Below are 20,195 nucleotides of genomic sequence, written 5' to 3' on the forward strand. Positions count from 1 at the left end.
ACCAAAGCACCCCACCGTTTCACAGCCTTCGGGCACTGACGTCTCCCTTGCGCAGGCAGGGAACTGCGTTGGAGAGTGTCGAAAGGCCAAATCCATAAATCCACTTCAGCACCTGAGAAGACATCCCCAGTGATAAGAAAGAATTTTTCAAGTGCCTGCGGGGTAATCGTCAGGAAAAGACGCACCTGTTCCTTTGGCATGGTCAGATTCTATTCATCCTGATCACACTACTTGCATTTGTTGGTGTTTGTTCTCTCTTAACTCCCATGTAGGCACTTAGGATTCCATGGAAAGCAGATATTTAACACCTGATAACCTTGCTTAGGGGATGGCTTAGCCTTCAACAGGATGCTTGCAACTGGAAGAGTCTCTGCTTTATACCTAGTGATAACTTGCAGTCATCCCAATACCAGGAAGCACCTTGTATCATTTGAGTTGTGAGTGGCTCACCACCACATCTGCTGGGCCAAAACCTGAAGTACTGGCTAAGGTTTCCACCTGAGCTGAACTCAAAAGAAGCCTAGCTGAAAAGACCAGCCGCAGTGAGTGAATAGATAAGACTGCTGTTTTATGACACTTGGCCTTTTTAGGATTAGGTGCAATCTTAAATCTTCCTGGATAGCAGAAGTGTGTGTATGTGTATTTGGTGCGAGAGGGAGGTGACGTACAAACCACTTCAGAACCAAGAGCTAGATGCAAAACTGGCTGAAAGTGCACATAAAGTACGTTTGCCACACCTTTTGTGCAGGTGTTAAGGTAAAGCTCAGAAGCATGTGGCTTGCTTGGTCATGGCTTAGGTCAGGAGATCAATTCGATAGGAGCAGATCCCCAAGGCAGCGGGTTTTTGAAACACTCTTAAAGACTATTTGCTCTGGGAGACAGTGAGGACTAATTTAGAGGCCATACCTGAATGTGCCCCAACAAAAGGGAATCTAACGTGACTGTTATTTACAGTAAGTTGAAAAGTACAGGTATCTACAAATATCATTTGGCTTCCTTTGCTGTATGTGTGCTGTTTCCCCCCACAAAACACTTTTCTGCTCTCAGCCCCTGAAACATAAGAAAATTGAGGACAAATTGGACAGATCACAGAAAGTGAAACTGTGGTAGCTGCAGTAGCAAAATCTTTCCGAGGACTTTTCAGATTCTTGCAGCACCCAGAACAAACTAAGTAAGAATGTTCCTGGTTGGAATAGGTTTCAAAAGAGATTTGGTAGTGTTTTCAGATACAGATCCCAAAATTTAAAACCTAAGTCCTTATTTAAACCCAATCATACCTAGGCAGTGTGTGTGCTTCCTCCACGACTTGTTTAGTGGTGACACAAGGTAAAAAGAATGGAACTTTTATTGAAAGTTCTTCTTGTTCTTCACTGAAGGCAATTTTATTTAGTAGTGCATCAACAGTACAAAAGCCAGAAAAATTAAGTTTTTTAAATGAAGTTTTTCTTAGAGACTTTTTAATAATACTCTGCCTTTTTTCTTGCCCTGCAAAATAATATTTTAAAATGGGAAAACTTCTTTTATCTATATAAAAAGGATCTTTAAGATTAGGGAGCATTCGGAGGAAAAAAATCTTAAAACAAGTTTAGGGCATTTGACAACTTCTGCTTTAAAACTTTATGGTAGGGGAATCGTTCTTGCAGCTAAGGAGCATTACCCTTGGACTAGCATGGTACAATAAGGGTGCCCTCTATAGGTGTTTGAACAAAGCAGAAAGCATCTTTCCACGGTAGTTCAGCCAGCTGGGAAAACTGGCAAAGAAACAGTGGTCAAGATGACAGTGTGGTGACTTGTTTATTTAGCTCTGGAATTAGAGGCTGACAACACACCCGACTGTCAGCGTGTGTGTATATGCACGCGCACACACACATATATACACACACACATATAGAGGTGTGGCTGTAAAGATACAGGTGAAATGCTGTACATTGAGAGAGGAAATAATTTACAAAAAGCACTTGCTTCTCACTTGGGATGCTTTTTTTTTTCAGAATTTCCTATTGAAATCAAAGGAAGAAAAAGACCACTGGCATAGGCATACACCACATTTCTTGATTTAAGTTTTGTTTCCAGTTTTTCCTGTTCCCACAGGTCACAGTAGCACAGGGAACTAAAAAAAAAAAAGTTGAAGAAAATACAAATTATTTTTAAATGCTAGTGTATTTTTACAAAGTATTTTTAAATGCAGTGCAGTGCATGAAGCTGTAGCTTAGTGGTTTTCCTTACCTGCAAGATGTCAAACTGTCTGAGTGTTCTACCTAAATAGTATGAAATTCCAGCATGAAATTGTTAATTATCAACAAGGCACCTAATGTCTCAATTTTTCTCTACCTTAAATTCAATGATCCTTCAATTTCATTGATTGTTTGACTTATTAACACAATGCAATCTTTTCAAGTAACAGGCATAGAAGCTGATTTTCCTTTTTTTGTTTTCTTCATGGTTCATCAAGGCAGGTCTGATAAGCATCTACCAAGCCGGAAAAATCATAAAACACCCCTCAACCCCCACAAAATAAGTAATTCTAATTCATATCTAACTTTCTACGGCAAGAAAAGCTATAAAATATGCACAAGGAAAATGGATGTGAACCAGAGCTAAGAAAGAAATTGCAAATGAAATAAAGGGCAGTTATCGATACTGTATGTGGTTAAGGGCAGAATCTTATCTTAATTATACACTCACAATCCAGAATTACTGCATTGTTGACAGGTGATTAAATCAATGAAGTGATTCAAGATGTGAACTGGTGTCACTGAGATAAAAATCTGGACAGTCAAGAAGATGGTTGTTTCGAACAGAGTGTTGTCAAAAGGAAGAATCTGAATTCAGTCCTGAACTTGTGTGGTTGATGATATTTGGGCATTTGTAACTTGAATATCTCAATGTTGGTTTTCCCTAGATTTCATAAAATTATTATTTATCCTAAAAGCTATTCACCTCTGTATTTCAACTCCTTACTTATAAATTCTGCTTCAAAAAGCAGAGGGCACAGAGTCTTTTTTCCTGGGAAAAGCATCATTTTTGAAGAAACAGACAAACAAACAAACAAACACACACAAAACCCCCTAACATACGAGTGCCGTTCTCTGGATATTGGCCCATATCATTTTCTCTCCAAACTTGATTTTCTCTCTAAAAGCTGGAAGATCTCCTCCATAATTAGAAAAAATTTCAATGGCAGTGTGAAAGTGTTTTAGGAGGCTAATTATGGACAATTGGAAGTGGGGAGTAGGAATGGGAATACTCAGGTGACCTCAATTCCAGCTATTACATGGCTATAATGAAAATCTCATGCCATTACATGCCTTTCAAATTGGATGCACTAGGTTTAAGTATGGTACTTTAAATGCTGGCATTATCCCATATATTAGTCGTCTTAATTTCTTTTATCCGAAAGACTTGTCTTTTTAGGAACTACAGTACAGTTCAGTTATTTATCTTTTGCAGCTGTCAGCTCCAAGGACCATCCAGCTGAGCTCCTTATTTTTGTGCAGAGTTCAAAAGTACTTACTCACCTCCCAGCTTTAGGAGTTTAAAGTTTGTTTAAACTCTGTGAAGAGTCTGTGATACCATTTGCAGATGTATGGGATCATACTGATCTTGCCCACCATGACACATGCTGTCTTTCTGTACATGTGGTTTGTGATGGGAAGTTTTCTTATCTTCTGGTTTCCTGGAGGTCCATGAATCATTATACTCACTCTCCTTCAGGTTCACTTTCTTCATGTTGGGCAAGCACTGGGGCTTCAGGGCTGTTACTGCTGCAAGGAATTGGTCTTTCTGTTTATAAGGGGAGTTTCAAACACATCCTTGTTTGGGACAGTGCCAGGTTCAGTTTTTGCGCTCTCTCTCTCTCTCTCTCTCTCCCCTTATGCCCTGTATTCCTCCAATCTCTAGTAGCGTTCCCAACTAATCCCTCAGCCTAGGCGGGAGATATGTCAGATTCTCAAGGGAGCTGCTACTGGATTTGCATTGTGGTCAGCTCTGGCTCAGCAGTTTGAGCTGTAGACTGGATGCAGATTAGTAGCAAATTGGGTGCTAGGTGCAGAATTAACACAACTGATTAGTAGTGATTCATTCTGTATGATGCCACAAAACTGGAGAGAGTCACTGAACCAGGTGATATGTTTCAATTAATACTTATGGTAAAAAAAGCCTTTACATCCTAAAAAGCTAGTGGCTTTAGGAAGAATGTATTACGATAGCTGTTGAAGGACAAAACTGGCAGCAGGCAAAAAAAAGCAATAGTATTGAGCAATAATGGGAATTGTGCTCCCAAACCAACTGAATGCTTTTGTATGTCCCACACAAGTAATTCAGTGGGTTCAGCAAATATCTCAGGGGAATACTGTCAAACTAGATTTAACCTTTTTGATAAATCCAGTTACCCTATGTGCAGTGGCAGAGCAGTGTGGGGTGGGAGAAAGCAATGGCTGACACAGCTGACCTTGCTGGGTCACTTTCAGACCCAGCTACACCAAGACTAGCTCATGTTAGCCTCATCCTCCACTGGAGTGACATGATCCGTGTTGCAAGTGACCTTATTCCAGAGACTGAGATTCTTTTGTGCCTCAGCGAGGAAGCACGTACTGAGTGACTCTGAAATCATGTAGATTTTAGTAGGTTGCTCACAGGCCTCAGAGTTTGGCCATGGTGCGACATGAGAAAAAGAGGTTAATGACGAGAACCAGAGTTACTCAAGATGGGACAGGAGAACAAGTCTTGTCCTTCAAGGTGTAAAGCAACTTCTTGCTGCAGGGAATGTGGAAGAATTTCCTTTGTGGCTGTGTTTGTACAAGGGGGAATGTTTTGTCCTCTTACTGCATCTTTGGTACTAGCCACTATTAGTTACTGTATTGGCACAGGAAGACTGGTGTTCAGGAGTGAAGCCCAGTTTGTCTTAGAAAATTATACCGTATGGAGAGAAGTTTTGTGAAAAAGAATAGAGGATATGAAATTAAATTGAGGAAATAGCAGATGGCATTAAGCTAAACTAGCTATTAAACATTAAGTTAAAGAAAATCTTGTTTGGATGAATGCTAAAATAGAGGTTGTCAGGAAAATGCCGCTCACTTGAAAGGAGCAGCACTTGGCGCTTGGTTAAGAATGCTTATAGACTTTACACTTAGTCTATATATAGTCTTAGTATACCGGTGAATCTAAGGGGTCTGGACATCACAGTGTAACTTTTGAATGGCTGTAATCAAACCAAAATGCTTAAAATGAGTGTAGATGCTTCTCCCAGGCAGGACTGGATCCCACCTAGTTACTGGACAAAGTTCTAGTTGCTTTTGCTTCCAGTATTGTGACTCAAGCTGAAAAGAAAGCAATAATCAGGCTGGATAGAGGTGTTTACTTTTTGATATGGGTGTGAAAGGCTTTACCAGAAGATGAGCAGTAAAATCAGGAGACAGAACATTCAGTTTTGGAAGTTATTATCTGAAGGTGTATTGCTACATCTTTTTGTGTTACATAAACAGTGTATGGATATAAAGATTACTGTTAATAATCTATGTAGCAAAATCATCATTGGGAGGAGATTTGGAATATATTCATGTGTGTCAAAGGAGTTAATCAGCAGCTGAAAGATATCAGCCAGACTGCAGAGGTTTGGCTACCATGTCTTTCTTGATAAGATAGAGCAGATTACAAAAGTAAAAAATACCAGGTAAAGTTTGAAGGTGTTAAAGGCCCTACAAAGAAACAACTCACTCTCCAGTTGTATTTGGGTTTTTTTTTTTTTTAATTTGTTGGTGATATAGTACTATGGCAACTCTTAAGGAGGGGAAAGTTAGTGACAATATGTAACAGCAGGAGAAAAAAGGCTACTTTCTCATTTAGATATGAAATTGTGCAAGACAATGGAAGTAACGCAAATCCAGTAATTTTGGTATAATTTTAAATCATGTGCTTACTGTTCTTTCCAAAAGAATAACTAACATCCCTCTTGGATTGAGTTTTCTGAAAACAATCTCTGATGCTGATAGTTCAGTAGCATTGGGGGTCCTTAGATTCTTTTTGTAAAAAGCATTGTGTGAAATTGTGTTTTGTCAAATGCACTGGAAATCTTTGTCTTTGCTGCAGCACACAGTTCTTGATCAGACTGTGTAAAACATCTAGGAAGTTGTCTAGGATGAGGAGAAAAGGAGAAAGCTGAACATGTTTGGCGTATGAAAACCACAATCGACTGAGCTGCTCAGGCTGTAGCTAAGATACACAAGAGAATAAGTGAACAGAAGTAAAGATCCCTGTATTTGCTGCAGAAATGCAGGTGGAAAGTGTAGTAAACCAGCTTGCAATCTCTGAGATGTCTTGGAAACAGAATTGCCGGGAGGACATAAAAGGATTCAGGGATGTCATATTGACTTCACCCTCTCTTGCAAGGGATTTTGAATTCTTGCCATTTTCTGTCCTAAGCTTGAAGTCAGCCTGCTTTCCCTTTACTCTTTAGCAATGCAGGAGCTTGAGACACACCTCAGCCCAGTCTTTACAAAGCGCAATATAAAGAAATCCCTGTCCCAAAGATCTCAAAAGTTCAGCGAAGCACATGCCGTTGCATGCCACAAAGCTGGCTGTGCTGCTTACCTACATGCTTCTGCCTATACAGTCATAGGTGAAGCAGTGAACACTGGAACAGAATTGATAATCAAATGTTATGGAAAAAAACCCTAAACCAACACAAAACCTTTTTATCTGAAAGCAAGTACTTCCAATAACCAAGGGGTGGTGGAAGTGGAACAGGATGCAGTCATACGAAACAAAACACTTTATTCTTGATTTTTAACTCTACGTTTCATAAAATGGAGCGGTAGCAGCTGACAATCTGCAAAATGACAGGATGAAGTGCATTCTGCATATATACAGTAACTTGTTGCAATTGCTGTAATTTTTCTATAGCATTTCATCTGTTCCAAATGCCAGATATTTCAGATAACTGCCAGTAACAGCAAGATAAAAGATCAGCTCACTGCATGACCATAAAGAAGTTTTATTTTTTTCTTACTAATATATGTGTAAAATAATCTTAAAATAGCAAAATGTGCAGTTTACATCTTGAAATTATTTTGATTGTGTAATGACATGAGGCTTCATCTCACAATAGCCAAGTCTAGAGAGAGAGGCTTTGTGTTCTGTGGGAGGAATCACCCCCAGGTTTCATGCTTACACGCTTGTTCCTGTATCTGAAAGATTTCAACATACTAGCAGTTCGAGAACCATTACTTTTATCTTTCCTTTGGAAAACAGAAAATCTGGAGACTTGGCTAAATCAAACAGCCTTAACGGGCTAAAAGCTACAAAAAAAGACAGCTTGCATGATTTTCTAATACATCCTACATAGTTTTTCCTCTAACACATCTGATGTTTACAGGATGCATTTTATTTCCTGGGTCTTGCAGCTAGGAGGAACTGCATAACTCACTAGTGACTTCGTTGTTTCTCAATACTTCAGTGATCCTAAGCCATTCCTGGAAGAATTTCATGCCATGTAATAGCACACTACACTGTGTCAGACTGATCATACAATCTTGAGACAACATCTTAAATCTAAAGCAGGATGTGGTTAAGCAGGCTCCAGCAAAGATATCATTTGGGGATTGATTCCTTATGAGTCCTAGCTTTCCAGTTTCTGGTGAGAATTGCTTGACAATTCCACTAGCATGTGTCAAATCACAAGGGTGTTTTGTGGGCACAATTTGAGATCACTGGTAGTTTTGCTATAAATTAACATAGCACCAAGAATAAGTCCTGTATCAGAAAAGAATCCTACGAGGCAGACTCAGTGCAGTGCAGAGCATGGCATGCTTTATCCTTTCTGGAGCCCATCTTTAGGAGGCTGTGCTTTGGGAGGTTGCAGTAGTGCATTTCAAGGGTGTTTCGTTATCTCTCATTACGCCTGGATATGGATGGGACAGCACTATAGTGGCACACTGTAGTCACAGGATATTTAGAAACAAATTAACTTTTTATGATATGTCTTAGGCCGAATAGGAAATGTTTAGGAAAAATCTGTGGCAAATGTTATCTAGAGTCTGTGCTGGATTATGTTTCTTGGCTCTGTAAACTGTGAGGTTGTAACTGAACGCTATTTTCTGAGTGGTCCTTCCAGCAACGTGCCCATTTTCCTCCTTTTTTGTTATCTTACATTTTTCTTTTTTCAACAGATCGACAAGACATTTTACAATTCCATTTTAAGGAAAAAATTCATCCGTTCACGCTTAATCAGAGTGAGGTATGTGAGACTATAATAAATGCATGCAGCTGAGGTAAAATAAAATGTACACCAAGGTCAGATAGAGAGCAATTTGGTCTGATTCTAAAGTGTATTTTATGTAAGACTAGAGCATAATCCCCATTTGAGCATAATGTTATTCAGAACTGTGGCTTCCTTTGGATCTTGATGCAGAGGACAATCTTCAGCCAGTCCAAATTCTATACAAGTTTACGTTCCGATCTTAAGCAAGCCTTAGCTAATAGAGCAGGTACAACTTGAGCTATCTAAAAATAAAAAACATTGTCAAAACTATTTCCTTCACTATAATGCAGACACCATTTTACCTCTACTATTGCTACTGTGTTGGGTTTGTCAAGTAAAATCCAAGCCTGGCTTTGCTGGTTCAGAAACACTCACTTGTCACTGCTGCATCTCAAAGAACTGTCACAAGTAGGTGCCTAGGGAACAGCAGCAGCACACCAGACATGTACGATAACTGCTTCTTGGTATGCTTTCTATGTCCACCTATTTACCACCTGGGATTTCCTGAAGAGGTTGTGGTTTGTTTAGCGTTCCCCAGTGAAGTTTTTTTCCAAAGACTTGTCCAGTGTCCCCTGGATTTTTGCAATTCGTGCACCTTAAACCTTTAGTAAGCGGGTTATTTGTCATGAGCCACCTTCCTTGGATCATTCCATGGCCTCTATTTCTTGTGCTGCAAGAGGTGATGAAAAGTTGATCTCTATCCTTTTCTCCATGCAATTAGCAGTATTGGTCACTTGCATCATATCCCTTTTCTCTCCTGCACCCCATGAGGTCACCCCTTTTTTTAAATTGAAAGTCCCATTCTGCCTAGCCATTCTCTGCAGGAACTGTTCCTTGTCATCTTGTCAACCTGCTCCCTATCTCTTTCAGGTCTGCTGTCCCTGCTTTTTGAGATGAAGGTGTCGGACCTGTGGTTGGGATTATCTTTGAGCAATGCTTTTTCTCTTTTATTCTCTGCTCATTTGCCAACAATACTTAATGTGTTTGGTTTTCTTTTTATTTTTTTGACCACCGTTGAGTGTTGAAAGTGGCCTTTTTATAGAACTGTCTATTGTAATACTACAGTCTTGTTCCTGAGTGACAGTGTCCATCACTTTGCAATTAAATCTTGAATGTCTTAGTAATCATGTGCTAAAGCTGCAAGACTAATGAGAGCAGCCTCAGATCTTATTCTCGTGAATTATCTCTCCTTGTTCTTCTATGGTTTGTGAAATCCTGCGTCCTGCTCTGCCTTAACCTAAGCCTCACTTAGGCAAATCACACAAGGCGTTATTGGAATGTAGCTTTAGGAATGTGTTTCAATACTGACTAGGGTGTTGAGTCTTAACTATAAGAAAATTTAAAGATCTGAGATGCCAGTCTCTAGGGAGAAGTAGTATTTTTCATTACTTCTTTTTCCCAAGGAGAGACTCAAGTATTTTGTGTGATGTTTGCTGTGCTGGATGCAAGACTTGCATACACCAAAGCTTGTCTGCTTTCTCAAATATAAAAGTTTTATGCCTTTAAGTGCTCAGACTGCAAACTCTTTTAAGTAGGGTCATTGCTGTGAATTTGCTTGGAAAAGTACTGTGCATATTTTTGGGCTCAGTATAAACAATGCATTCAGAAATGCCCACTGCTCACTAAGAAAAACAAACCAAATCCTGACTAGGTGTTTTTGGCTCTGGACCTTTGCTATATGGTGAGTGATTCAAGGGAGGCTGTACTTACCCGAGGGTTTTGTGAGGTGTGGTGTCCTTGCAAGAGTTGATACAGTAATTCCAGGCACAGGACAGGAAGAGGAGTGGGGGTAGAGGTGAGGGAACACCTCAGAAATGCAGAGCAACACCCACAGTTGGATCAGATAATATCTGGAAAATAAATGGAGTGGCAATCACACTGAAGTTGGCACAAAGGGGAAAACCAGCCTGTTGGAAATCTCACGTGTAGCTGTATCAGTTTCAATTATGAGATCCTTGAGGCAAGGAATGTGTCTTTCTGCTCAGCTATGAAACACTCAGCATGTGTTGGTGTGCTCATAACACATGACCTTTTATTTGCTTTTCACTGGCAGTAGTAGGAATGTGTTTCATTTTGGTGCATGTTCCACTCAGAGGCTGTAGCCTGATTGCATGACTTCAGTATAAGCTACTTGCCTTCTATTTTTCTTATTTTTCCTTTATATAACGACAAATTTCCAAGATAGCAAGATATAAATGGAAGACTTTCTCTTCTCCTTTCCTGTCTGAATAATGCTTAATACAGAGCAACCTGCTTTTAGCTCACCCCCTGTATAAATTAACTGTGATTCTACCTGTTGTGGGTTGTGTCATTGCTGCTTGGCTCAGGCAGGAGGAGGCACAGGAGGGAAGGTTCTTGGTGCATAGTCTTATCTCCCCTGGGTAATGACCAAGGATAAGCCATCTGCAAGCACAGAGCAAGATTTACTATGACAGACTGGTCACTTTGGTGTTTATAGTCTAATATTCAGTCTCTTGCAATACCTGATGTCTTAAGGAAAAGAAATGCTACTGCCGGGTGAATTCATTCTGTTAGAAGACTTTTTCTTCCTTAATCTTACATCAAAACTGTGGAATTCTGTGTCCCAGTGTGGGTGCTGCTTGTACTTTTCAGTGAGATGTTGAAGGCCCCGTTTGTGGTCTCTCTCTTGGACTGTGATAAGTAGATTGTGGTTATGCTGTTGAGTTTCATTTATTGTTTCACAATGTGAAGTTATTAGTCACATTCTCCAAAGTGGTTGCAGTGGTGGAATTGGGTTCTGTGGTCTGTCCCTTTTGCTCAAGTACTTTGCTTATGATGACTGGAAATTGTTATTCTGTGTATGTACAGGGCCCTGGGAAGGGTTGTCCAGATACAATTAACCATCTACCTGATGTTTCTGAAGTGCTGGGTGTCTAGCTTTTCATTGCAATCAAACCAAACCAGTTAATTCCCTCCTGTTCTTGTGTTCCAAACATGTAGTCAGTAACTGCTTTTTAGACTGTTATAACATTGGTCTGGCCATTTGTTCACAGAAAGCATCATGCTTTCTTCTAGCCTAAGATGTGTTTGACTATTCAGCATTTGCTTGGATTCCTTTTGACAATTCCTTCTCTCAAAAATGTACAAAATGTTCAAACATTTATCTAATTCTTTATGTTACACTGTCTTTGATAGAGGAGCTAAGATAAAAACTAAGAAACGCAGAAATGGGCTGAAAGTAACCAGACTGTGTTTTGTTGGTTTGTAGCCCAGATGCTGATGGTGTGATGGCAGAGGCTTTGCTCACATTCTGGTTCTCCTCCACGGATTCTAGAGAAGCATTGCGAGAAAGAGTTGAAAGGATATTACGGAGGGGCCTGAAAAAATACAAAGGGCCCTTGCGAATACACGTCAGATCTTCTACTGTCTCAAGTAAGTGTATTACATCTCTCTTAAGGTTTGTTTTTGCCCTTTTCTGATTGATAAGACTTGATTTTTCCCTTCTGATGATGACTATTGCTGAGTCTGAATGGCAGCCTTTCCTGCTCATTTGAAACAAAATTAGTGGAAACGTATAAACCCCACCCAAATCTTTTAAATAAGTCTTAAATATGGATCAACGGGAGCAGTTGCTTCACAGTACAGCCTTATCTTCCCTCCAAACTGCAGTACCAACCTCATGCTACTGTAAGGTAAAGAGGAGAAGCCTCACCACAGTGCTTCAGTACACAGGAACACAAACATGCTCCCTAGGTCTTTGCATCTCTGAGGAGCCTGAAAGCGTAGAAACTATGCTTTCCTGACAGTGTGGAAACAGCCAATGCACTGAAAAAATGTATTTGGTGAAAAAATCAAAATCCTTGCAAATTCTCCAGGGGAAAGGAAAATGTTCTCACCTACATGGCTTCTCAGCTGAGGAGGTAGACCCTTCTTTGCAAAGCAGACCTGCTTCTGCAGGACATGAAAATTAACAGCACTATCTTTTTTATTTAATAAATCACCAAACAGAGACTGAAAGGTGGTTTTCCCGCCCCTTCTATACTTCCGATCTGCTAGAGAATTTTTGTGCAGGCTTAGACTCTTGTCTCTGACTTGGCTTCAGTTATATGTAGTCAGCATGTTTTCTGAATGTTAGACTTCTCAAGAATGAGTTGCTAGTTGAAAGGAAGGGGCAGATACTCGGTTCATTTGTTTTTGCAGAAAACTTATTTTCCACTTAGTCCTAGCTCAAGGGTAACAGTACAGAAGAGAGGTGGATACTTGCTGCTTGCTTTTCCACATTAGACTATTTAAGCCAGCAGAGATTTGCAGAAACCAGATGGCTGTGTTGAAAGAACAAGAAGCCTGGGCCAAATTCCATGCTGGATGGATCCAGTCTTCCTCCCACTCAGAAATGACCAGGAGCAACCTCTTGTTCTGTCCTTGGTGCACATTACATTGCGGCAATGCAGTGAAGCTCAAATATGAGCTGTCACATCCTCATTGTTTCTTGATGGGCCAACCAGTCTTCCCCATTGGAATGGCTCAAAATGATAGGTGGCATCCCTTTGAGCAAAGAATCACTGGTTTTCTGCTGTGTTTTTGTATGCCAGTAGTTCCTCAGCAAAGTGTATATGTAGTTTCTCCCAGACTGAAAAAATGTGTGGACATCAACTGGAGAGATTCAAAGCGGTTTGGGGGGGTGTTGGGGTTTTTTTTGTTTTGTTGGTTTGGGTTGTGTTTTGTGGGTTTTGCTTGTTGTTTGGGTTTTTTTAAAGACAATCAGGTCATAATTCAGTGAATTCTGAAGCTTCATTTAATTTGGTGCCTTATATAACAGATAAAATTAGAAGGAATAAAAAAAAAACTTGTTAGAAAAGGACCGTGATCTTCTCATTGAGTTATCCAATTAGCTGCTTTTATTGAGTCTGACAATTGTGGAAAGTGACTCAAAACTCTGTTTCAGTTGACCTTGAACAGCACCAGAGCTGTTACAGTAACGCACTAGTTGGTACTTAACAAAATTATCTTATGTAATTGAATCACAATGTTTTCATTAAATATTTGGCCTCAGTAAAAGATGGCATCTCTGTATTACTTTGATGAAGAGTATGATAAACTTCATGATGCTTTTCTTGGCTCTCCCAGCCTAACCATACAACACCGACTATATAGGTCTACTACTCACTACAGGGTGAGTGTTGTGCAACTTTTACATGTGACACAAAGGAACATAAACAATACCTTGCCATTTCTAGGAGATGAAAATAAAAGGTCCAATTTGGTTCTTTCTTTACTAATAGGATTTCAGCAGTGCTGTGGGGCTTAGATGAACTTCTGTTGGTGTTGCTGTTTAAGAAAACCTGGCTGACTCAAGTGAAGAGTACAGAATAGAGCACTCCTATGCTTTCAGAGGAGATGCATGTCTCAATTTGTAAAGCTCGTCTTCTTCCTCACTTCCTGTGAGAAGTGACAATATTCAACAGATCCTGGAAGTCCAGAGAGGGAACTATGTTTTGCATTTCCCACTTTCTCTCCTCCTGAAATATCCTTTCTAACATTAGTATTTAAACCAAGGAAATCTAAGAAGCCCTAGATTTTTAACATGCACTGTAGCACCTTTCTATATTTTGTTTCCTTGTAGCTTTGGTGGTTTTGCTAACTGGAATCCTTGTTTATGTCAAAGACAATCTTGGAACATTTTCATAATGGCTTGTAAAAAATCATTAACCTGTTCATTGTAATCACCTTATCAAAAGATTCTAATTTGGGGGCCATAATATATAGCTTAGTTTAGCTAGGCATACTAACTAGTTGAACAAATCCAGGTCAGGAACTTATTTACATTGCATGCTAGGAGGGTCTGATAAGGAGAACTTCCTTCAGTCTTCCTCCCAGGATCTAATCGTCTTGTTGTTCAACATCATGTCTCAACTTGCACTTCACTCAGAAGTATTTGCTTTGGGGATCAGCTCCAACACACTTCTGCAAATTGAGTGCAACTCTTGGCATCTTCAGCAGTTCAGGACAGCAGTACAAAATTAAATAATCTGCCAGTCCAGAGGTAGAACTTGCTTTAACTCTTCATTCCTGAGGGCTGGGAATAAAGAATGGATAAAATCTAAAGAGATACTAGTTTACTCATTTTTTTTTTTCAAAAAGAGAGAAAAGCTCAGTCATACAGATATGAAAAAAATAACAAGTGCGCAAAACCTGAAGGAAAACAAAATAATATTGTCTCTGTTCTGTATCATCACTAAACTCTAGATGTTTTTTACATATGGCTGCAAAACCACATTTGTATCAGAGTGCCTTTAGATGTGTTATTACTGAAGTCCTTGTTTTCTTCTTTAGCTAGACTCCATAGTCCCATGGTCAAGGACAAGGATATCTCCAGACAGCCACTTTAGCTTTAATGAGAAATGACAGGCAGTAGAGATCTCTGCACTTGTGTATAAGCCCTACTGGAAGCCCAAACATTTTTCAGTGGAGAATTACGCAGACAAAGCCCTGTGACCTCTGAACAGTAGCGCAAGGGCCAGCAAAATGAAACACCAGGTTAGGTGACTTGAAAGCATGCATAGTAGGACTTGCACTTCCACTAGTACTAGAAGAAGGTGTTTGTCCTCTGTATAGTTCTAGCAACAAGAGATCTACACGGCTGAATTTTTTTTCCCCATATTTCTTCATTAGAAGTCAAGTCACCTCACAGTTTAGATGCCTGTTAAGCACAGGGTAGAGGAGCTTGCCACTATTTCCCTTTGCCAGGTAGGTTGGAAATCAACCAAAATGTATTTTGGGGAATATACTTGCTGAAAGAAACTGGTTGCAAGATCACTGGCACTGTTTAAAGTAAGTAGGAAGTACTCCTACCTGTTATGCAGCCAAGGGTTTTGACCGTGAACAATGAGTCATGAGTTGGTTTTGATCAACAAATCAACTGTTATTATTTCTATTTATCTGGCATCTGGGGCTTGCTAAAGCTTCCTTCCAATACAAAGTACAGAACCTAGGAGACACATTCTTCCTTCTTTATCAAGTCTTCTTTGGGACATGCAGATGAGTGTCTGGCCTGGATGACTGAGGAATGTTTCATCTCAAATAACATACACAACGGACAGTTTTTGTATACTTTACTAGCCACAACAGCAATTTGGGAGAGTGGAACAGGACATGCATCTGTACATTGGGAAATAATGTGGAGATCTGCCATTCCCCCACTTTGATGCTGTTAGTTTGGCACAAGGTAGTATATTTCTGTGTTTGCAACAGTCTAGAGTGGCTGACTGAAATGGGAGGGACTGAAGTATGTTTTTAAATGAATATTTTGCAATACTTGTGATGATGGAATTAAGCTGGAAATCTTCTTAGATGACCCAGATAAGTTGATTAGATTAATTTCCTTGCTCAGTTCTTGTTTTTTTCCCTTTCTCTGCCTTACCTGCAGGGATTGCAAGTGATTTTGGCTGCACCAGCTGTAGGGGTACCTTGAATGCAGCCAGAGTGTGACTAAGCCAGGAAGAAAAATAATGCTAAAAACTATTTCAGGCTGGATGCACACTACAAACTGATATAGTTCCCTATGCTAATCCCTCCTTGGACTGCAGGACAGTCAGCTGGGGTTCTAGGTATTCTATGAGGTGGACAGAATTAAGATATAGTTGACAGGATGGGGTGGGGGAAGTCATGGGTGTAGGGACAGGTCCAGTGGACATAAGTAGGAAAGGAAGAGCTGGGTGACAAGGACAATTAGAGGTACAAAGCCTTTGTCTTGTCTCTACCAGGTTACTCTCCCCTGTTGAAGGAATGAGAATTGCATCATCTGTACCTAAGCCATGTTTTGCTACTTATACAAGGGTGCCTAACTCTAGGGAGGTAATTCCTCTTGAGACCGCAAGGAGAATTCTGGAGATTAATGGGGAGATGTTTTGGGTTGTGTGAACTACGTAACTACACAAGAGGCATGACTTTCCTGCTGAGCCCAGAGCTCATGTTTTGCTGTCTTTCAGAAATCTCCTGCATTTCCTTTCAGGTACAGTTTTTGGGAACCTGACTGAATCTGCTACTCACTGCTCTCATTCCCATTTCACCCTTGTACCTTGGGGCCTTCATGGTCTTTAATGTAATTAAAGAATATTAGGGTAGAGCTATTGTCCCCACCTCTCCGCACTGCAGGACAGATGGACTCTATGACATTCCTCTTGGATGCCCAGGTTGGTGACCTACTGAAACTTGCCAGAGATCCTTTTTTTGCCTGCATGCTCTGTTGTCACCCTAAATGACACTGAAGGAGGTGACCCTCCTGTTTCTGATGCAGCTAGGAATTTTTGTAATTATGTCTCTTCTCGAGGCAATTGTTATTAAAATGTGATGAAAAACAGTGGGGAAAATGGTTCCTCTGCTCCTTGGTGCAATTCACAAAGCTATGCTTCAAACTCATGTCCAAGAATATATTATTAACACCAAAGTACATACTTTTTCTTTTTTTTTTTTAATGTTTACAATATTCTCCTCCCTCTCCACCCCATTTAATCTCTACCTTGTCTTCTCTGTAGGGAAAAAGCAACTTACACAAGCAAGATGCAGGAACTTCATATAATAGTTTTGCCTTTGAAGCTAGCAGATATATCATGACATATAGAAAATCACAGGTGGAAACCTTTAAAGAAAATCGAGTTTCTTGTGGGAATGAGTATCTGTGAAAAAATATGTTATTGGGTGAAGCTGTATCAGAATGTTAAAATAGATTTCTCATCTTTAATTTTGCATAGTATCTACTAATAATGCATTTGCTTGCCTTACTTCAATATAATGTCTCCTCCATTTCTGTTACTGAGGGTTCTGCTTATTACTTTCCTTTTAAAATAAACACTGATCTCTGTGGCTAAAACATAATGAGGCAGTGGACACAAGGTCAATTCTTGTGACACTGATGTTATTTAGAGAATCTTTCAGTCCCTCAGAGGTAAGTCATCACATTCACTCTGCAGTTAACTATGAACCTGCAGACATTTAGACAGTTGCCAAATAAATCCATTTGGATCAATCTTTGGGCCCTTAGAAATCCTGGCCTTCATTGGCTATTGCATATGCACAATTTCCAAAATAAAGATGCTTTCCTGCTCTTACTTATTCCCCTTTCCTTTCCATGCTTGCTCAAACACATATATTGAGCAGTAAAAAGAAGAAATTTAAGATATTAATCTTAAGTAGTAGCTGCAAGTCACTATTCTCATTAGCAGGAAATTAAGAATTAAGACCAATAATTTAAGTGTGGTTTAAGCTAATTGTATCTACTAAGTATGCAAAATAACTGTATTGAAAAAATTGGTTGTCCACTTGGGGAACAGAGCCAAATTCTGAAAGATGGAATTCTTAAACCATCATTTTTTAGATTGCTGTGATTTTAATTTAAACAGTAGTTTTCTCTTTTAAACTAGGCAAGCTTTAACTAAATAACAAGTTCCATTTTATAGGTAGGTAATGCATGTTCAAGTTCAACTTGTTCTTGTTTACAGTGGAAGCCTGAACACTGTTTTACTAAATGCGGCACAACCAACTATTTTTGCAGCGCTATGTGGTTGGGAGAAGATATGACACTTTAATTGTTACTAATTGATGCTTTTTCTTGGTAGTGCAAACAACTAGGGCAACTAGTAAATGAGCAGGGCAGGAAAATTGTCTCTCGTGCCTTACAAGTGATGGCTTCAAGGCAGGGCTTGCAACATGTTGGCTGGCATGATGGGAAGCTATGCAGTTGACCAGGCCAAAAATGTCAAGCTAGTAACAAAGAAAGCAAGGTCCTATTGAGGTAAGCCAGTGAGCAACCTGATTTCCAGCAGTATCATATAATCCTAAGTGTTCCCTGCTTTTGATGGGATCTACCATGGGCTCCATTAACCTGAAAACAGTGACATTTAGTTCAGGTTTCCAAGCACATGTGTGTGCTCAAGGTTTGGGATTTTGGTTTTGAATCCTGGGTATTGTGCCCTTAATTCCACCTGTGATACTCTGCATAGAGTTCCTGGGTCTGTTGACAGACAGACCTGCTTTTAGCTCTTAAAAACTACCTTTACTTTGAAGTTTTCTCCATTGCTGTGGTATTTTCTTGAGTACTTGTATTTCAGCTCCCAGTATGGTATACACGTTCATGGCACTGCATCCAGCAGATCCCTAAAGCAAAGCAGTGCCCCTATCGTGTTGAACGCAGCATTGAATTTATTGACAGGTGTCACCAGCCTTTTTCCTTCAGCAGTGGCTGCATGTGAGAGTACACTGGCTGCATAGTTGTGGTATTTTATAAAATATGCTAAAATTCAAAGCTGTACAGTCATGTGCACTGTGTGTACGCGCAAGACCTGCTTCTCCAATTACACACAAGTCAGTCCAAATGGAAGCAATGCGTAAAATTTTGCCCAGGTGAGGTTTGTCCTTTTTTTCTAAGTGCCTCGTAAGAAGGCAAATAGAGATATAGACGTGCCTTGTGGAAGAGCTGTGTGACTCACAGCAAAACTCAGTGCAGCGAGAACATGCCAATTGAATTGCTTCTGGCACTGTGCTTGAACAATCTGGTTGCTCCTTTTGTCTCCTCAATGAGCTTTGCAACATAATGTAAGTGTTAATAATTGACTGCACGCTTTATAATTAGGCATTATGAGGTAAATATCTCTCCACCCAGAGAGGAACTAAAAAAACATTCTTATCAATATTGCATTTGAAGGCAAAAGGTGCTCTCATTGTTGATCATGTTTGCTGCTTTCTTACCAATTTCCAGCTATAAAATACAGTGACTCAAATGATGACCTGGTTCTGAAGGTTGTATGAATTTCTAGGGAAACATTGGATGCTCATCACAGTTGTAATAAACAAGTAGGGCCAGATATTTCAAAGCATTTCTTGCTAATATAAACGTACAGGTGAAGTAGCCAAATCCGTAGCACAGGTCAGCATGCATTTTTTTTTCTCGCTTTGTAACGTACCAAACAGTAATGTTTCCACCACCATTGAATCCCTCTGCTGGCCTAGCTTTTACCATCTTGTATTATTACATCTTGGTGTAAGGGATCTTGGCAACAAACAACCATATGATCCATGGTAATTCACAGAATCCAACCAATATTCCTGAAATGCAGAAGTACCTATACTTCAGGGTTTCCCTCCTTTCCTCTCCTAGGAAGAGACAAAGAAGTACAAAAGAGCATTTTTACTGAAAAGGGACTGCGTAAGTTGTTGCTTGACCACCAGCAAAATATATTTATTATGTGAACAGTTCCTGTTCATCATGAGTAAGATTGTGTTGCTATAGAAACATCCAATTATAACTTCTCTCTCATTCTTACAAAATAAAGCAGTGGCTGCATGTGCATTCGGCAGCCCTGGCATTGCCTTTGCTCTGTAACATTCCCTGCAGTCAAGCTGTATATGCACTGGTGTTCTGTTTGTTTCCTTTTCTATCATAATCTGCTTAACGTACTATTGAGAAATGAATGAGTACATGTCTAGTAATGGTGGATTGCAAACGTGCAATTCACCTGCATACCAGAAGGAGTGTCAAGCCCACAAGAAAAACACAAGTGATACAAGCACAATGGGTGACAAGTATGAGCCAGAGCCCTTTGCATTCAAAAGAGGCTCTCCCTGTCTTGGTGTGGTTTTGGATCAAACCTAGGATATTATTCTGTGTAGCACCAAAGAGAAAAGAGAAATGAAGTAAGTGGATATGGACAGGGATCTGCTGAGAAAGGCTATCCAGCCGCAAAATGTGAAGTTGTGGATGTTATACAAGAATCATTATGCAATTTTAAAAATTGTATTGAAAGTGTGATTTGATTTTAATTTTTATTTTTTAAATTTGTTTTGACTACTAGCAACTAAAATGGAAGCTCTAGTAAAAATAGCATTCTGGAAGAAGTGGAATAGAATTATACTTTCAGCCAATGCTTTCAGCATGAGCATGAGCATAAGCATACTGTATTGTCCATAAACACACAATATACTT

At 39.7% G+C, this 20,195-nt stretch overlaps 1 protein-coding gene across 2 annotated transcripts in view; it reads left to right on the top strand.

The window, feature by feature from the left end:
• The window catches only part of LOC104064698 (transmembrane protease serine 11E-like), a 44,436-nt gene that overhangs the window by 15,439 nt on the left and 8,802 nt on the right, over positions 1 to 20,195 (top strand). For both annotated transcript variants that reach the window (XM_009567058.2, XM_054066327.1), the window contains 2 exons: positions 8,166 to 8,233; positions 11,487 to 11,650. In XM_009567058.2, coding sequence (XP_009565353.1) covers positions 8,166 to 8,233; positions 11,487 to 11,650 — 232 coding nt within the window. The remainder of the gene's footprint in view (positions 1 to 8,165; positions 8,234 to 11,486; positions 11,651 to 20,195) is intronic.

This window comes from Cuculus canorus, chromosome 4, assembly GCF_017976375.1.
Source record: "Cuculus canorus isolate bCucCan1 chromosome 4, bCucCan1.pri, whole genome shotgun sequence".
In the NCBI taxonomy this organism is placed as follows: domain Eukaryota; kingdom Metazoa; phylum Chordata; class Aves; order Cuculiformes; family Cuculidae; genus Cuculus; species Cuculus canorus.